This window comes from Schistocerca americana, chromosome 1, assembly GCF_021461395.2.
Source record: "Schistocerca americana isolate TAMUIC-IGC-003095 chromosome 1, iqSchAmer2.1, whole genome shotgun sequence".
NCBI lineage: Eukaryota > Metazoa > Arthropoda > Insecta > Orthoptera > Acrididae > Schistocerca > Schistocerca americana.
In genome coordinates, this window is record NC_060119.1 from 1,123,361,629 (window position 1) to 1,123,376,902 (window position 15,274).

Genomic DNA, 15,274 nt, shown 5'->3' on the forward strand with positions numbered 1-15,274 from the left:
AGGTTTGGATAGAATATCATTTTATGTCTGCACTGTGCATGAAGCAACAGAAATTTCAGACAAGTCGCAATGCATTATTGTTGTGAGACTAGTGGACTCCATTGGTGACATTCAAGAACATTTTTTGGTTTTCATGATGTTACCCAAGCTAGAACTGCTGCTGCTTTATTCACTGTACAGAGTGACGAGTTGCAGAATTGTGATATGAAGAACAAACTGGTAGCCCAAACATATGATCATTCTTACTTTCTGGTGACAGAGCTAAGATTTGCCCCCCTCCCCGAAAGCTCTTTTTACTCACATTTTTGCACATTGTTTGAATTTAGTTTTGCAACAGAGTTGTTCTTGTGTAACACTGTTAAGGATTTTTTCTCCACCATTCATGGTATTCCTGCTTTCTTCCTCTACTCTTCCAAAAGCACAGCAATTCTGGACGTTATTGTTGGTCAACACACTCGTTCAAACAGGGAAACAAGGTGGAACTGTAACATCAGAACAATGTCTGCCATTCACGAAAACCATCCAGGGCTAATTGAGGTTTTAAATATAATCATTAACAGTCCAGTTTCTAGAGCAATGACTACAAGAGAAGAATTTGGTTTCAAAAATAGCCTCATAGACTGATTTCATTTTTCTTCTCTGTGTTTTCTAAAGCATATTTTTAAACACTGAACTGCTTTTCAACATTCTTCAGAAAAAAGACCAGTGCTGCACAGTTTTGCAAAAATACTGTCTCAGAGTGCATAGCTTATATGAGAAACTTAGGAACTGAAGATAAATTGGTCAATTTTATAAATTCCTCAAAACTCTCTACTAATTCGCAAGCTAAAGTTTCCATGAATAGAGCTGAAATGATGGATGAATACATTGGCAATCCATTGATGTCAAAATACAAATGATGTACTTCAAGGTATTGGATAATATTGTAATTCAATCGGAAATAAGACTCTTGCATTATGATAAACTCTGTAGACAGTGCAGATCATTATTTCAAATGTATAGAGTGTCCTTCAGTCACTCACATTTGCATGTAGAACTGAAGAATGTATTTTCTTCCCAGTATAAAGAAATATTTCACTCCATCAGTTTGGGAGAGGTCATCAAAAATAATTGAGAATGAAATGGACCAAATTCTCCCAGAAGCTTTCATATTATTTAGTTTAATTGCTACCATTCCTGAAACAAGTGATTTAGCTGATAGGAAGTTTCTTGCTTGTACCACAACTGAAAAACCAGTAATGCGAATACTTGAAACCCAAGACACATAGCATGATGATACCATCAAAAGATTTGGGAAGAAGCAAGCAGTGTCAGATAAACCAATAGCAGCAGAATCACCACAATCATCAGCAGAGCTGTCATCATCAGCAACAGCATCCAGAACAACAGACCCCATAATACTACCTCAAGGCAATGAAAATGCGTGTGAGGAAAACATACAAGGGTCATTAGCCGCAGCAGCTAACAAAGAAGGGCAGTCACCAAGTCGGGGAGCACAGGAGCCACAAGCAACAGCAACCACACAGAAGAGGTACCTGAAGCCTGGGAGATCAACAGCAGAAGCAGCTTCCAATCAAGACAGATGCCTGAGAACTAGGAGACCTGCTACACTAAGTGAGGATTTTTTATGGTACCGAGTAAGCAGAAAGAGAACATGGAAAAAGATGTAAGTAAAACTGTCCATCTTAAATACCAGTGTGACGATAGTGAGAGGAATATAAACACCGGACAAAGATACGATCCAGGTTTAATGACACAAACTGAAAAAAATCACTGCATAGTACCAGAAGCAAAGGGAGCAAGTGAAGTGCTTAGTATATTACAGGTAGGGGAACTATTACATTTAAAGCCAACTGTTAGAATACTTCACCAAAATGTTCAATACATAAACAATAAAACAGAGGAACTAGAGGTAATATTACAGGAGTATAGGCCAAACATTCTAGTAGTTACAGAACATGGGCTAAAAGAAAATCACATAGGAATGTACAACTTGAAGAATTATGTGAAAGTAGCCAGTTTTTGCAGAACTTCCTATAAAGGTGGTGGGGTTGCCATTTTTTCTAACTATAAATCAACTAAAGCCATAAATATAACAAAATATGCTATATGATTGAGCTTTGAAGCTACAGCACTGGAAACTAAAATTGCTGGTAATTTATGTTGTGTATTAGGTTTGTATCAATCACCAAATGGTATAATTAAAATCTTCTTTGAACAGCTGGAAGATATAATCCAACACCTCTCAAAAACATGCCGTATTTACTCGAATCTAAGCCGCACTTTTTTTCCGGTTTTTGTAATCCAAAAAACCTCCTGCGGCTTAGAATCGAGTGAAAAGCAAGCGGAAGTTCTGAAAAATGTTGGTAGGTGCCGCCACAACTAACTTATGCCGTCGAATATATGTAGCGCTACACAGGCATGCTTTGTAGGCACAAAGACAAATTCTGGTGCCAAAACCTCTGTGTCAGTAAATAAATTTTTTTTAAAAAAAAGTGGAAGACGAGCTTTTTTCTCCACCCCGAGTTTCGACCACTGCATTTTCATACATTATCCGATGAAGTAAATACAAATTCTATATTGTTTGTTCAACTTCAAATGTAGCAGCATTTCAATGTACTACAAAAATCTGACTGGCAAGACTGTTTGGGATGTTCATCAATATGGCCAACTCTACGTTCTGAATTTTTTCCTACCTGTGAGAAGATATGGTTGCTAATAGGAACTTGATGAATTGTGAATCACATGCAGTATTCTCTTCACCATATGAATAATATGAGTATAAACATCTTGCCATGTATTCTTTCATGTTTGCTGCTGTCTCATTTAAATCGTGCCTGCCTAATAAACTATGAAACTAGAGTGAGACAACAGCAAACGCGGAAGAATATACTCGTAGGTATCATGTCATGTTTATATTCGTATTACTCTTATATCTAATAGTGATACAGTCAGAAATGAAGCACGGCAACTGACTAGATTTTTAAATCTACGATGACTCTAATTTCTGTGCAGAATGTAATGTACTAAAGAGGCGCCTGCAAAGATTTTCAAACGGAGAAAAATTTTAGCTACACTCTCGTTCAGAACATCTTCTATCATACACAGTCTATTATATGGTTCTTGTTGATCATTATCAAATAAAGCAGCAGTGCAAGTAACAACAAATAGCAGTCTCTTGCCATTGTTTCGCTAATGAGACGATTCCTCTCTCTTTTTTTTTTTTTTATTGCAAGGCGGTAGCGCGCACAAAAGCAAGCCATGCCGTGAGCGGCGACAGGCTGTAAACACGCACTATCAGAATGCGACAAACAATGCATGACACAGTGCAGTAATGCATTTTCGCTTAGAGTGATGTAAACACCTATAACAAAGAATACGACACTTATCAGATCAAAGCAAAATAAGCAATTGATTCAAACGAGACGAAGCACGTGAAAAAGGAAGGGTACCCGTATAAATACGGACGGAGCGCCTGACGCATAGCAATAGCTACCTGGTAAAGCTTAACTGCTAAGCTTACGACTAGAACCAAACTACTGTAGCTGTATAGTCAATCATTCGACCTAAATTGTGTCTCATATTACAATGGACCAACTTTGTTTCGATTTGGAGGTGCGGCCTAAAACTTTTCTCTCCCCTTGAATTTCGAGTCTCAAATCTCAGGTGCAGCTTAGATTCGAGGCAGAAAACTGGGAAACAATATATGCAGCTAAAGATGCAAACACCAGATGGAACCAGTTTTTTGCTTCATTCAATTATTATTATGATGTTACATGTCCTGTTAGTAAAAGGCTTGTCAAATAGCAACAAAAAAAGAAAAGCTGGGTGACTGAAGAAGTAATCCATGCCAGAAATAATCTGAGATTGTGTTATGACCTCTCCAAACAAAAAAATACTGAGGCCTACAACACACTATATAAAATAAAAAAGAAAGAGTACTGTAGTTTTATCAGAGAAACTAAAGCATCATTCATCAGGATGTCTATAGATAAGGGAAAGAACTACTCAAAAGGTTTATGGTCGTTCATTAATGAAGAGAGAGGAAAAGTAACAAATCGGGCAGAGGACATCTGCCCACTGATGAGTGGGAAAAGCAACACAAACCCTCTAGAAGTAGCCAATACTTTTAACAGATATTATATTACTGTAGCAGACGAATTAATAAGTCAAAATAAAACAAATGCAGTAAGTAAATTGTTAAACCCCCCCACATACAAATCATACTATGGTTTTCATACCTACAACAGATGCAGAAGTGTCAAACCTAATAAAACAACTTAAAATTAAACATTCATCTGGCTTGGATGGTGTCACATCACATCTCATAAAGGAATGCAGAGAATGTATATTAAAACCATTGACATACATGCTGAATGCTGCGATAGAAGAACGTATATTTCCAGATTCACTGAAAGTAAGTAAAGTGAAGCCAATATTTAAGAAAGGGAACAGGGATGAATTAGGAAATTACAGGCCAATATCATTGATCTCAACATTTGCTAAAATCTATGAAATGATAATAAAGAATAGAATTGTAAGTTTTATAACAAAGATCAGTATAGTGCATTCACCGCAACATGGTTTCAGAGAAGGTAAGTCAACAAAAACAGCATCAACAGGTATAACTGAGCACATTCTTAATTTACTTGATAGGCAACAAAAGAGTTGTGGGATTTTTATGGACCTATCTAAGGCACTTGATTGTGTGAACCACTCAAAATTAATGATGAAATTATATCAGTATGGAATTAGAGGAAAATGCTATGACATACTTAAATCATACATTACAAATAGGAAACAATGCACAGAAATCAGACATACTAGTGGGGGAAATACAACAAACTACAGATCAGAATTACAAACAGTTAAACACGGTGTGCCGCAGAGGTCTATGCTTGGGCCAATACTATTTATACTCTACGTAAATGACTTCCCTAGCTATATAAATCACAAACTTATAATGTATGCTGATGACACAACAATCATTTGCACAGCTGACACAAAGGAGGAGCTTGAGAAGGAAGCACTCCTGACTATCAAAAATGCAAATAAATATTTAACACAAAACACCTGTTTATGAATCAGTCTAAAACAATGAATGTAGTATTTCAGACCAAGCATAGTGAAAATTATAATATAAATGTTAGTATAAATGGAAAGACTATTAAAGAAGTAACCAGCACAAATTTTCTAGGAACTATAACAGATAAACATTTGGCATGGGGGGAGCACATAGATGCACTGTGTAAAAAGATAAATGAACAGATCTTCGTCATGCATAAAACAGCTAAGACTGTGGATGATAAAGTCGTCAGATCAATGTATCATGGACTTGTCTTCCCACATTTGTCTTATTCAGTTCATATATGGGGAAGTGCACAAGCTGGCTACCTAAAAAGAATATTCACAATTCAGAAAAGGGCAGTGAGATGCATTGCAAAAATACCACCAAGACAGACCTGTAGGCAAGCTTTTGTACACTGCAGTATTATGACAGTATATTCACTGTACATATACCAAAGCATAATGGCGGTAAGGTCAAGTGATGAACACCTCCTAAATAAAGATGTACACAAACACAGTACAAGAGGAAATGAAAATTACTACATGATAAACAGAAATCTAAAACTGTCTATGACTGCCCCAGAAGAAGCACGCAAAAGGTTTTTTAATAAACTCCCCAAAATCATTAAAAAAGAAACAGACCTAAAATGTTTTAAAAATCATTTGAAACTCTATCTCACAGAGAAGTGTATATAGAGTTTGAGTGACTACTAAGATGGTGTTTAAATATGTTATATCATTTCTGAAATGTACCTTTAAAAATTATCATTTCTGTATGTTGTTTGGATGTGTGTGTACATATAATGTGAAACATGTAATACCTTTGTATGATTATGGACTGTTTCTGTTTAATTATTTGTTTCATTTATAAGTAATGAAATCAAGTTTGATGTTAATAGCCTATTGTATGACACACCCAATATTCTCAGCTGGATTCTCAGGTGGAGTCCATGGGTAAAGAATAAATAAATAAATAAATAAATTGAGTTAACTTGTTTTCAAGTAACAATGCTGAAACACCCACTTTACTAGTATGTTTCTAATACAAGTGTTGCTGTTATTATTATTATTATTATTATTATTATTATTATTATTACCAGTAATAGTTGTAGTGGTAGTCATTGCCACTGTCATCATCACCTTAGTAGTGATAGTAGTAGTAGTAGTAGTAGTAGTAATGGTCATTTTGAATGCTAGGTATGTGTACATTAAAAGGGAAGGAAAAGAGATTGACCAATGTATTTCCTGGCTTCTCTAGAATTTAGGTCCATAATCCAATACTGTTGGGAAACACTGATTGAAATTCTGAAGGAAGGAAGAATAAAATACAGTGAAATGAAAGTTACAAATCATACAGAAGGCAGACAACAGTCATAAGAACTGAAAGGCATGAAAGGCAGGCAGTTAACTGAGAAGAAGTGTTACTCAAACCATGTATTAGACAAGCAGTAAAAGAAACAAATCAGAAATTTAGAAAAGGAATTAAAGTTCAGAGAGAGCAAAAAAAACTTTAAACTTCACCAGTGATATTGTGTGTCTGTCAGAGACAGCAAGGAACATGAAACTTCAATTAAATGGTATAGATAGTGTACTGAAAATAGGTTACAAGATGAACATTAGCAGAGTAAATCAAAGGTAATGAAAGGTAGCTGAATTGTGGCAAATAATTTGGAGAGAATTAGATTAGGAAATGGAACATTGAAAGTTGTAGTTGAGTTTTACTATTTGGGGAGTGAAATAACTGATGATGACAAAAGTAAGAACGTGCACTCTTACAAATACTATAACATCTAATATAAACTTAAAGTATCAAGAAGACTTTTCTGGAAGTGTTTCACAGGAATGTAGTCTTGTATGGAAATGAAATATTGATTGTACACAGTAAAAACAAGAAGCGTATAGAAGCTTTTGAAATCAAACAATGGAAAATCCAGGATAAAATAATGACAATATTATAAAAAGGATGGATTGCTACTCATGCTCCTCTACATAAAGAGTAACAATGTATCCTTTACATAATGTTGAAGCTTTTGAAATTTGATACTGAAGAAGAATGCTGAAAGTCAGGTAGATAGATTAAACAACTAATGAAACATTCTGAACTGAACTAGACAAAAGAAATTTATGGCACAGCAACACCAAAAGAAGGTCAGCTGTCAGGAAACACCCTGCACTATGTGTCTATGTACACAAAATGAATATTCATTGATAAGCGTTGTTATTCCTGATGAGACCAAAACATATGACTGGACAGATAAATAATTAATGAATGGACAAGCTAAATTTTGTTGCAAGTAGTTCATGAGCCTCTATGTGCAACTGGATGAATAATAAATTTTAAATTGAGAAGCCACTGTTTATAGGACCTTCAAAATGTCTGTTTGGATTTTTTAAGTGTTAGCTGCAGTCTAGTGACCAACTCATCTGTCACATTTGACCAGAAAGAATTCAGTCACAAGGTCAAATAAATGAAGGCAAGAATGTTCACTACTCACAGAATTTCAAATTTCAACAAAACAGAGTTTATTTCAAATAAAGTAACATTTATCACAGTTAATAATGACTGTCTGCATGAGGGATTAAATGAAATGTAACAATATGTTATGTTCATATAAAGATCCAAAAAACAAATGAAACTAAATAAGTTCCTTTAGCATAAGTCTTAACTTAAGTTCCACAGTTGCTAACTAACTAAATTCTGACTGCAGAACACTCTAAATCAACTGCAGAAAAGTTTTTAAACTTCAGGCTAGATCACCTAACCCAACTTGCATGAATATCACAATGCCACAATGTAACCAGTTCGCTTGACAGGAAATCTGCTGTCACAAGGTTGAAAATATTTCCGAGTGTTTTCTATCAATACACACAAATACCACAAATCCACAAACAAATACTTAAAAATATTCTGCTTTGCTTATGTGGCAACTTACTACTGCACATACATACTTTCTGTTCCAACTCTCAACCCCGACTGACTACCAAAGAGTAAGCCCCATGCCAAAATGGGCACCACTATTTAAACCCTTGCATTTACATGAGTCAAGCACACACATTTCTGATTTTCAATATACACTTAAAACTATAAAGATAATGTTATAACATATATTATATATGAACTTTCACATAAATTTGCTCAGTTTTCTAGTGCTGTTCTAAGTTTTCCTCTGACTTAGACAGTTTGTTCATAAATAATGACTTTGTTAATGTAAATGCTACTTAGCATTGTTGTGTTACCAATAAATATAAACAGTTAAAAATAAGTAGATCCCTAACTAAGTTTATGTAGCTATGCAGCCATTACTTTCAATATTTTATATCTTATACTTGTGAAAATTTAGGTTTTTAGGCATGGATGTTATCCAAAATAGATATTTATAAAAAAAAATCTACTATGACAGTTCAATAGGACTCACAGATATCTATCCATAGATATTTTGATTGTAAAAATTGCTTAAGGCATTATCAAGATATTTAATTTTTAAACTTCAAGTTTCGAAATGTTGTGCAAAGAGGTACACTGCTCAGAATAACGTCAAATTTGAGCAGAGTTTTATTGATGCAGGGGGAAACATCATGGGAAAAAAATTATCAAAAATTTGACCAATATATGGCACTGTAAGCATCAGAATATGCACACGAACAGACACACAGCACATAGTTGTTCCTGAGTTTGTATCCAAGATGCCCAACATGACTGTCTCCATTAATGATCATGTTATGCTGGCAAAGCTCTTTTGCAAGAATGGTGAATGTGCACCAGTAGCCCTGAGAAGTTCCAGACACTCGAGGGTATGAAAAAAGACATTGGTCCAATGTCTCCTATGGGTCTGGACAAAACAATTACAAAATATGAAAAGACAGGTTCTTTTGAAGTGCAGTTTGGCAGTGGGAGGAAAGCAGTTGATCTTACATCTGTTGAATATGTGGCTACAGCACTGCAGGAGGGGTGGAATGGTGGTGTGCAAACATGCAATGTACAGGTAATAGCCCAAATGCTGGACATGACTGTGATTATGGAGCATAAAATCTTACAAAACATTCTTCATAGCATTCAGTTATATAGTTTAAAGAAGAAAACAATTGTTGCAGCAATTTACAGGTCACCATCTGGAGATACTGAAGAATTTGGAAGAAATGCTCAACATTTTCTCAAATGAGAACTCTACCATAATTCTTTGTGGTGACTTTAATATTAATCTATTGGTCCAGAGTCCAGTAAAAAACAAGTTTTTAGACATACTAAAAAGCTTCAACATGTTTCCCCACATATCAGCTCCAACTAGAACAACAGATTCCAGTGAAAGTCTAATAGGTAACATCTTCTCAAATGTGGACACACATGAAGTTGCAGTTACAAATGTGAATATAGGATTATCATATCATAATGCACTAACCTTTAATCTCACTGCAACTCCCAAGGAGGAGGAAAATAAAAAGGAATACAAACAATTTTTCTCCAGTGAAAATTGTAATCAATTCAAAAATAATTTAAAAAATGCAGTTTGGTCAGAGGTCCTGGCACAAACAAACACAAATGATGCTTACAATATATTTGCTTCCACTTTTATGACATACTTTGAAATGTGTTTCCCAAAAAAGCTTTTGAGTTATAGATCATCTGGATCCAAAGGGACCTGGATTACACCCGGAATTAAAAAGTCAAGTGAAACCATGAAATTACTAAGACACATGTCATGATCAGCAGTTTGTTGAGTATGTGAGGATATACAAAAAGACTTACCGCAAAGTAATAGCAAAAGCAAAATTATTAAGTAATGATAGATTAATAAGACAGGCTAGTAACAAGTCCAGAATGATGTGGAAAATGGTAAGAAAAGAAACTGGGGGTCAAACTAAAGAACAGGAAATCAATCTTAAAAATAATGAAAATATTCCCATAGAAAAAGATGCCATGGCAAACTATGTAAACAATTATTTTGTAAATATTCCCCTTACTTTAAGTAGTAAATTTAAGCAACAACCAACAGTGACAACTCCAATGGTAAATACCAGCATGATGACAATCCCAACAGATGAGCATGAAGTTCTAAAAGTCATTAAATGCTTGAAATCCAAAATGTCCTCTGGGTTGGATGATGTATCTGTATCAATAATTAAGAAAATTGCTCCATGTGTTGTCAAACCTATAGTGCACATAGCAAACTTGTCCCTTAGTGAAGGGATATTTCCGGACAAACTTAAAATCTCTAAAGTGATACCTCTATATAAAAATGGTGACAGACATAAAATAGAAAATTACCAACCTATACCTCTCCTCCCGGCCTTCTCCAAAATACTTGAGGAATTAATGAAAATCAGGGTTACAAAATATCTAGAAAAACATAAACTAATAAATAACAGTCAACATGGCTTTTGAGCAGGGCACAGTACAGAAACAGCCATATTGGACTACACAACAGTAAGAAATTTGGAGTAAGAAATTTGGAGTCAAATAAACAGGTTGATGGAATTAATCTAGATTTATCCAAAGCCTTCGATACTGTGAACCATGTAATATTACTAGAGAAACTTGAAGCAATAGGCATCAGGGGTACTGTTAAAAAATGGTTTGAATCTTATCTGCAAAACAGGTCACAAGTTGTTGAGCTGAGGTCATCCAACAATTTTCACAATTTTAAACTCATATCTGAACCAAAACAAATCGAAATAGGTGTTCCACAGGGCAGCATTCTGGGCCCATTGTTATTTCTAATTTATATCGATGATATACAGGCTCCAGACAGCTCAGCCAAAATTCTACTATTTGCAGATGACACGAGTATCATAATTAGTGATATAAAAGAATCATTGTGTACTACAGCAGAGAAAATGCTCTCATACATACAGTCATGGTTTTATTCAAATAAGCTGACATTAAATACAAAGAAAACAAACTTTATACAGTATGGAAGTAAGTGTCAAGGAGAAAATATGTGCCTTATGCTGGATAGCAAACAAATAGAAAAAGTGTGCACCACAAAGTTTCTGGGAATGCGAATTGACCAAGATTTAAACTGGAACGAACACAGTGTATATCTTACTCAGAAACTTAGCTCAGCATGGTTTGCCTTAAGAATAATATCCAAGGTATGCAGCAAAGAATGTATTAGAGCAGTGTATTTCAGTTATTTCCAATCAGTTGCAAGCTATGGCATAAGTTTTTGGGGAAAAACCAGGTCAAGACTAAATGACATTTTTATTATGCAAAAAAGAGCTGTTCATATCATGACACACAGCCCACCACAAACTCACTGTAGACCCTTATTCAGACAGCTAAAGATACTTACAATATCATCAATATATATTTTTAAATGCCTGGAAATGATAAGTAATAATAACTGCGATCTCCAAACCAACTCAAGCTACCATAATCACAATACAAGGCATTGTAAAGACTTCCACATTCCCTATGTAGCAAAAACTAGAAGTCAGAAACATGTTAGCCACTTAGGAATAAAGCTTTTAAATGCACTTCCATCTCAAATTAAAGAATTGAAAGGCAAAAATAATTTCAAGCATGAAGTAAAAAAATACTTGATGGAAAAATGCTACTACAGTGTAAATGAATACCTGTCACAGACTGTGGATTGAAACCTGTAGCCTACTTATTTTTTAAAAATTCAGACTAATTTAATGATGTTTTCAACTTTGTAATTATGATACTTAGGAATAATCTGTTAAATATCCGTAATACATTTTGTGTATATCCGTAATACATTTTGTGTATAAGGCATAGTTCATGATCTAAAATTGTTTATCATCAGCACGTACTTTTGTTTTTTGGGTAATAAGTCTTGTACACTACTTATGTACTATGTGTATGTAATTTGTTTGCTGTTTGTATATGTTTGTCAAATTATTATGTGTATGTGTTGTTATGTGTTACGTGTAATCAAATCCTATATCACACGTGTGATCTATTGGATGCTAAATAAATAAATAAATCAATATCCATACAAAATAATTCATGTTGAGGAGTAACTTTTGTTGACCTCCCAGCAAGTTGTTGGTCCTGAAATAGCAATGGAATTAAGTGTAAATGTTTTCAAACTTCACTGTTTAATAAGCTAAAGAATGTGATTTATTTCAGTTCACATTGTCATCTTCATGTCCACACTGTTTTTCCAGTTCTGCCTTAAGAATTAAAAACTGTACAAAATTAGATTAATTAGAAACACTAAATCTGTATAGAACATATAACTTTCTCTTCTAAGAGAAATTTGCTCAGAGAGAGAGAGAAAAATTATGAGAAGATATATTTGTGTACAGAGGACTGAAAAGAAAATAATTATTAAGTTAATGTCACAATGTTGTAAGGGGAAACCTTTGACAGTTACTTCCCAATTCATTAACTAGACAATTTTCACAGCACCTCTTAACAACAGCAATTTAGATGCAGTGTTTACTACCACAGACCAATAAAGACAATGCAGTACCTGTGTAAAGTGACGTTTATCAGTTATGAGGAGTGGAGTTGCACCATTCACATCCACCGCATGAACATTGGCTCCAGCACTGAGTAAAATTTTCACATGCTGGAAGAAGAAGTATGCAGTCAGTCATTTCTGGATGGCCAGTAGTAAGTCATAATGTTACAAAGTCTGGTGCAAAATGTGCACCAGTTACTAAACATTTTACTTATTGTGTGTATTTTCATCTACATCTAGTGAATAAACTTATGATGTATACAGTACAATGACAAGAAAACAAATCTGAGAAAAGAGAAAAATAAGAAAAACGCAAATGATTTTCTAATCCTTCAATATAACATATTCAGATCGGTAACAAAAAGATGAAGATGAAATGGGAGATACGATACTGCGTGAAGAGTTTGACAGAGCACTGAAAGACCTGAGTCAAAACAAGGCCCCGGGAGTAGACAGCGTTCCATTAGAACTACTGATGGCCTTGGGAGATCCAGTCCTGAGAAAACTCTACCACCTGGTGAGCAATATGTATGAGACAGGCGAAATAACCTCAGACTTGAAGAAGAATATGGTAATTCCAAGCCCAAAGAAAGCAGGTGTTGACAGATGTGAAAATTACCGAACTATCAGTTTAATAAGTCACAGCTGCAAAATACTAACGCAAATTCTTTACAGATGAATGGAAAAACTGGTAGAAGCCGACCTCAGGGAAGATCAGTTTGGATTCCGTAGAAATATTGGAACACGTGAGGCAGTACTGACCTTACGACTTATCTTAGGGAAAGGTTAAGGAAAGGCAAACCTATGTTTCTAGCATTTGTAAACTTAGAGAAAGCTTTTGAAAATGTTGACTGGAATACTCTCTTTCAAATTCTAAAGGTGGCAGGGGTAAAATACAGGGAGCGAAAGGCTATTTACAATTTGTACAGAAACCAGATGGCAGTTATAAGAGTCGAGGGGCATGAAAGGGAAGCAGTGGTTGGGAAGGGAGTGAGACAGGGTTGTAGCCTCTCCCCGATGTTATTCAATCTGTATATTAAGCAAGCAGTAAAGGAAACAAAAGAAAAATTCGGAGTAGGTATTAAAATCCATGGAGAAGAAATAAAATCTTTGAGGTTCGCCGATGACATTGTAATTCTATCAGAGACAGCAAAGGACTTGGAAGAGCAGTTGAACGGAATGGACAATGTCTTGAAAGGAGGATATAAAATGAACATCAACAAAGCAAAATGAGAATAATGGAATGTAGTCGAATTAAGTCGGGTGATGCTGAGGGAATTAGATTAGGAAATGAGACTATTAAAGTACTAAAGGAGTTTTGCTATTTGGGGAGCAAAATAACTGATGATGGTCGAAGTAGAGAAGATATAAAACATAGACTGGCAATGGCAAGGAAAGCATTTCTGAAGAAGAGAAATTTGTTAACATCGAGTATAGATTTAAGTGTCAGGAAGTCGTTTCTGAAAGTATTTATATGGAGTGTAGCCATGTATGGAAGTGAAACATGGACGATAAATAGTTTGGACAAGAAGAGAATAGAAGCTTTTGAAATGTGGTGCTACAGAAGAATGCTGAAGATTAGATGGGTAGATCACATAACTAATGATGAAGTATTGAATAGAATTGGGGAGAAGAGGAGTATGTGGCACAACTTAACAAAAAGAAGGGACCGGTTAGTAGGACATGTTCTGAGGCATCAAGGGATCACAAATTTAGCATTGGAGGGCAGCATGGAGGGTAAAAATCGTAGAGGGAGACCAAGAGATGAATACACTAAGCAGATTCAGAAGGATGTGGGTTGCAGTAAGTACTGGGAGATGAAGAAGCTTGCACAGGATAGGGTAGCATCAAACCAATCTCAGGACTGAAGACCACAACAACAACAAACAAAAAGTACAGCATTAAGATTATGAATTGGCAACTTCAAAGTAATACCTAATTAATCACCATAATGTATAGCCTTAGGAGATGCAACCAGGATGCCACCTGAGTTACCAATATAATATCTGATGGAGTACTCTTCTGTAATATGTCTGATGGTATGACTTTCTCCAGTCATACTGAGGTGATGCTAGCTTGCTACTTTTCTGAGCACCACACTTGACATGGAGGACTCTGATTCTATTCGGCATGCAACATATCTTGCATGAGAAGTTGAATTCCAAAGGATAGTGGGTGACATTTTCCTAAAATGGTGCAGACCATTATCAATGCCAAGCAGTGCTGAGATGAAAGCTTTCTTGTTACCTGTTCCATTTTAGTTGGTTGTCTTCTGCTTCACAGCTGATTATTATTGGTATTTCCAATATCTAAGTGGATTCGTGGTTCTTTGAACTCCTATATCTTTTTATATTCCTGTATAAGGCCATTTGCTATGATAAATTTTTGGTGACAGAAAAGGCAAGTCTCAAAGCAGAGGACAAAGTATTGAGTCAGATACTCCCCTTGCAATATTACACAATTTTAGGATTATTCCATTCCATCTCTTCAGTTCATGATAAATGTTTCTGAAATTACAATATCCTATTCAACATAACTCTAAAGGTCTTTGGCTTCACACTATGTAAGGCTCTTTTGGCTCCAGACAGTGTACATTGGCTTACACTAACAGAACAAGTTAATAATAGTCATCATACAACCTCTGAATCATTTGACTCCTGACTAAGATACACATGGTACACAATAGTATGCAAAAATGGCCCTTATTCAGGCAGCTTGACTAGAAATCTTTGTAAATACAAATAAGAAATAACTACAAACACAATGACACACATACA

The 15,274-nt window shown here is 35.2% G+C and overlaps 1 protein-coding gene across 1 annotated transcript in view; it reads right to left on the minus strand.

Annotated features, from left to right (window-relative positions):
* Positions 1-15,274, minus strand: part of LOC124551018 (serine/threonine-protein phosphatase 6 regulatory ankyrin repeat subunit C-like) — a 404,623-nt gene that overhangs the window by 131,482 nt on the left and 257,867 nt on the right. The window contains exon 14 of the mRNA XM_047125868.1: positions 12,507-12,605. Within this exon, the coding sequence (XP_046981824.1) occupies positions 12,507-12,605 (99 nt within the window). The remainder of the gene's footprint in view (positions 1-12,506; positions 12,606-15,274) is intronic.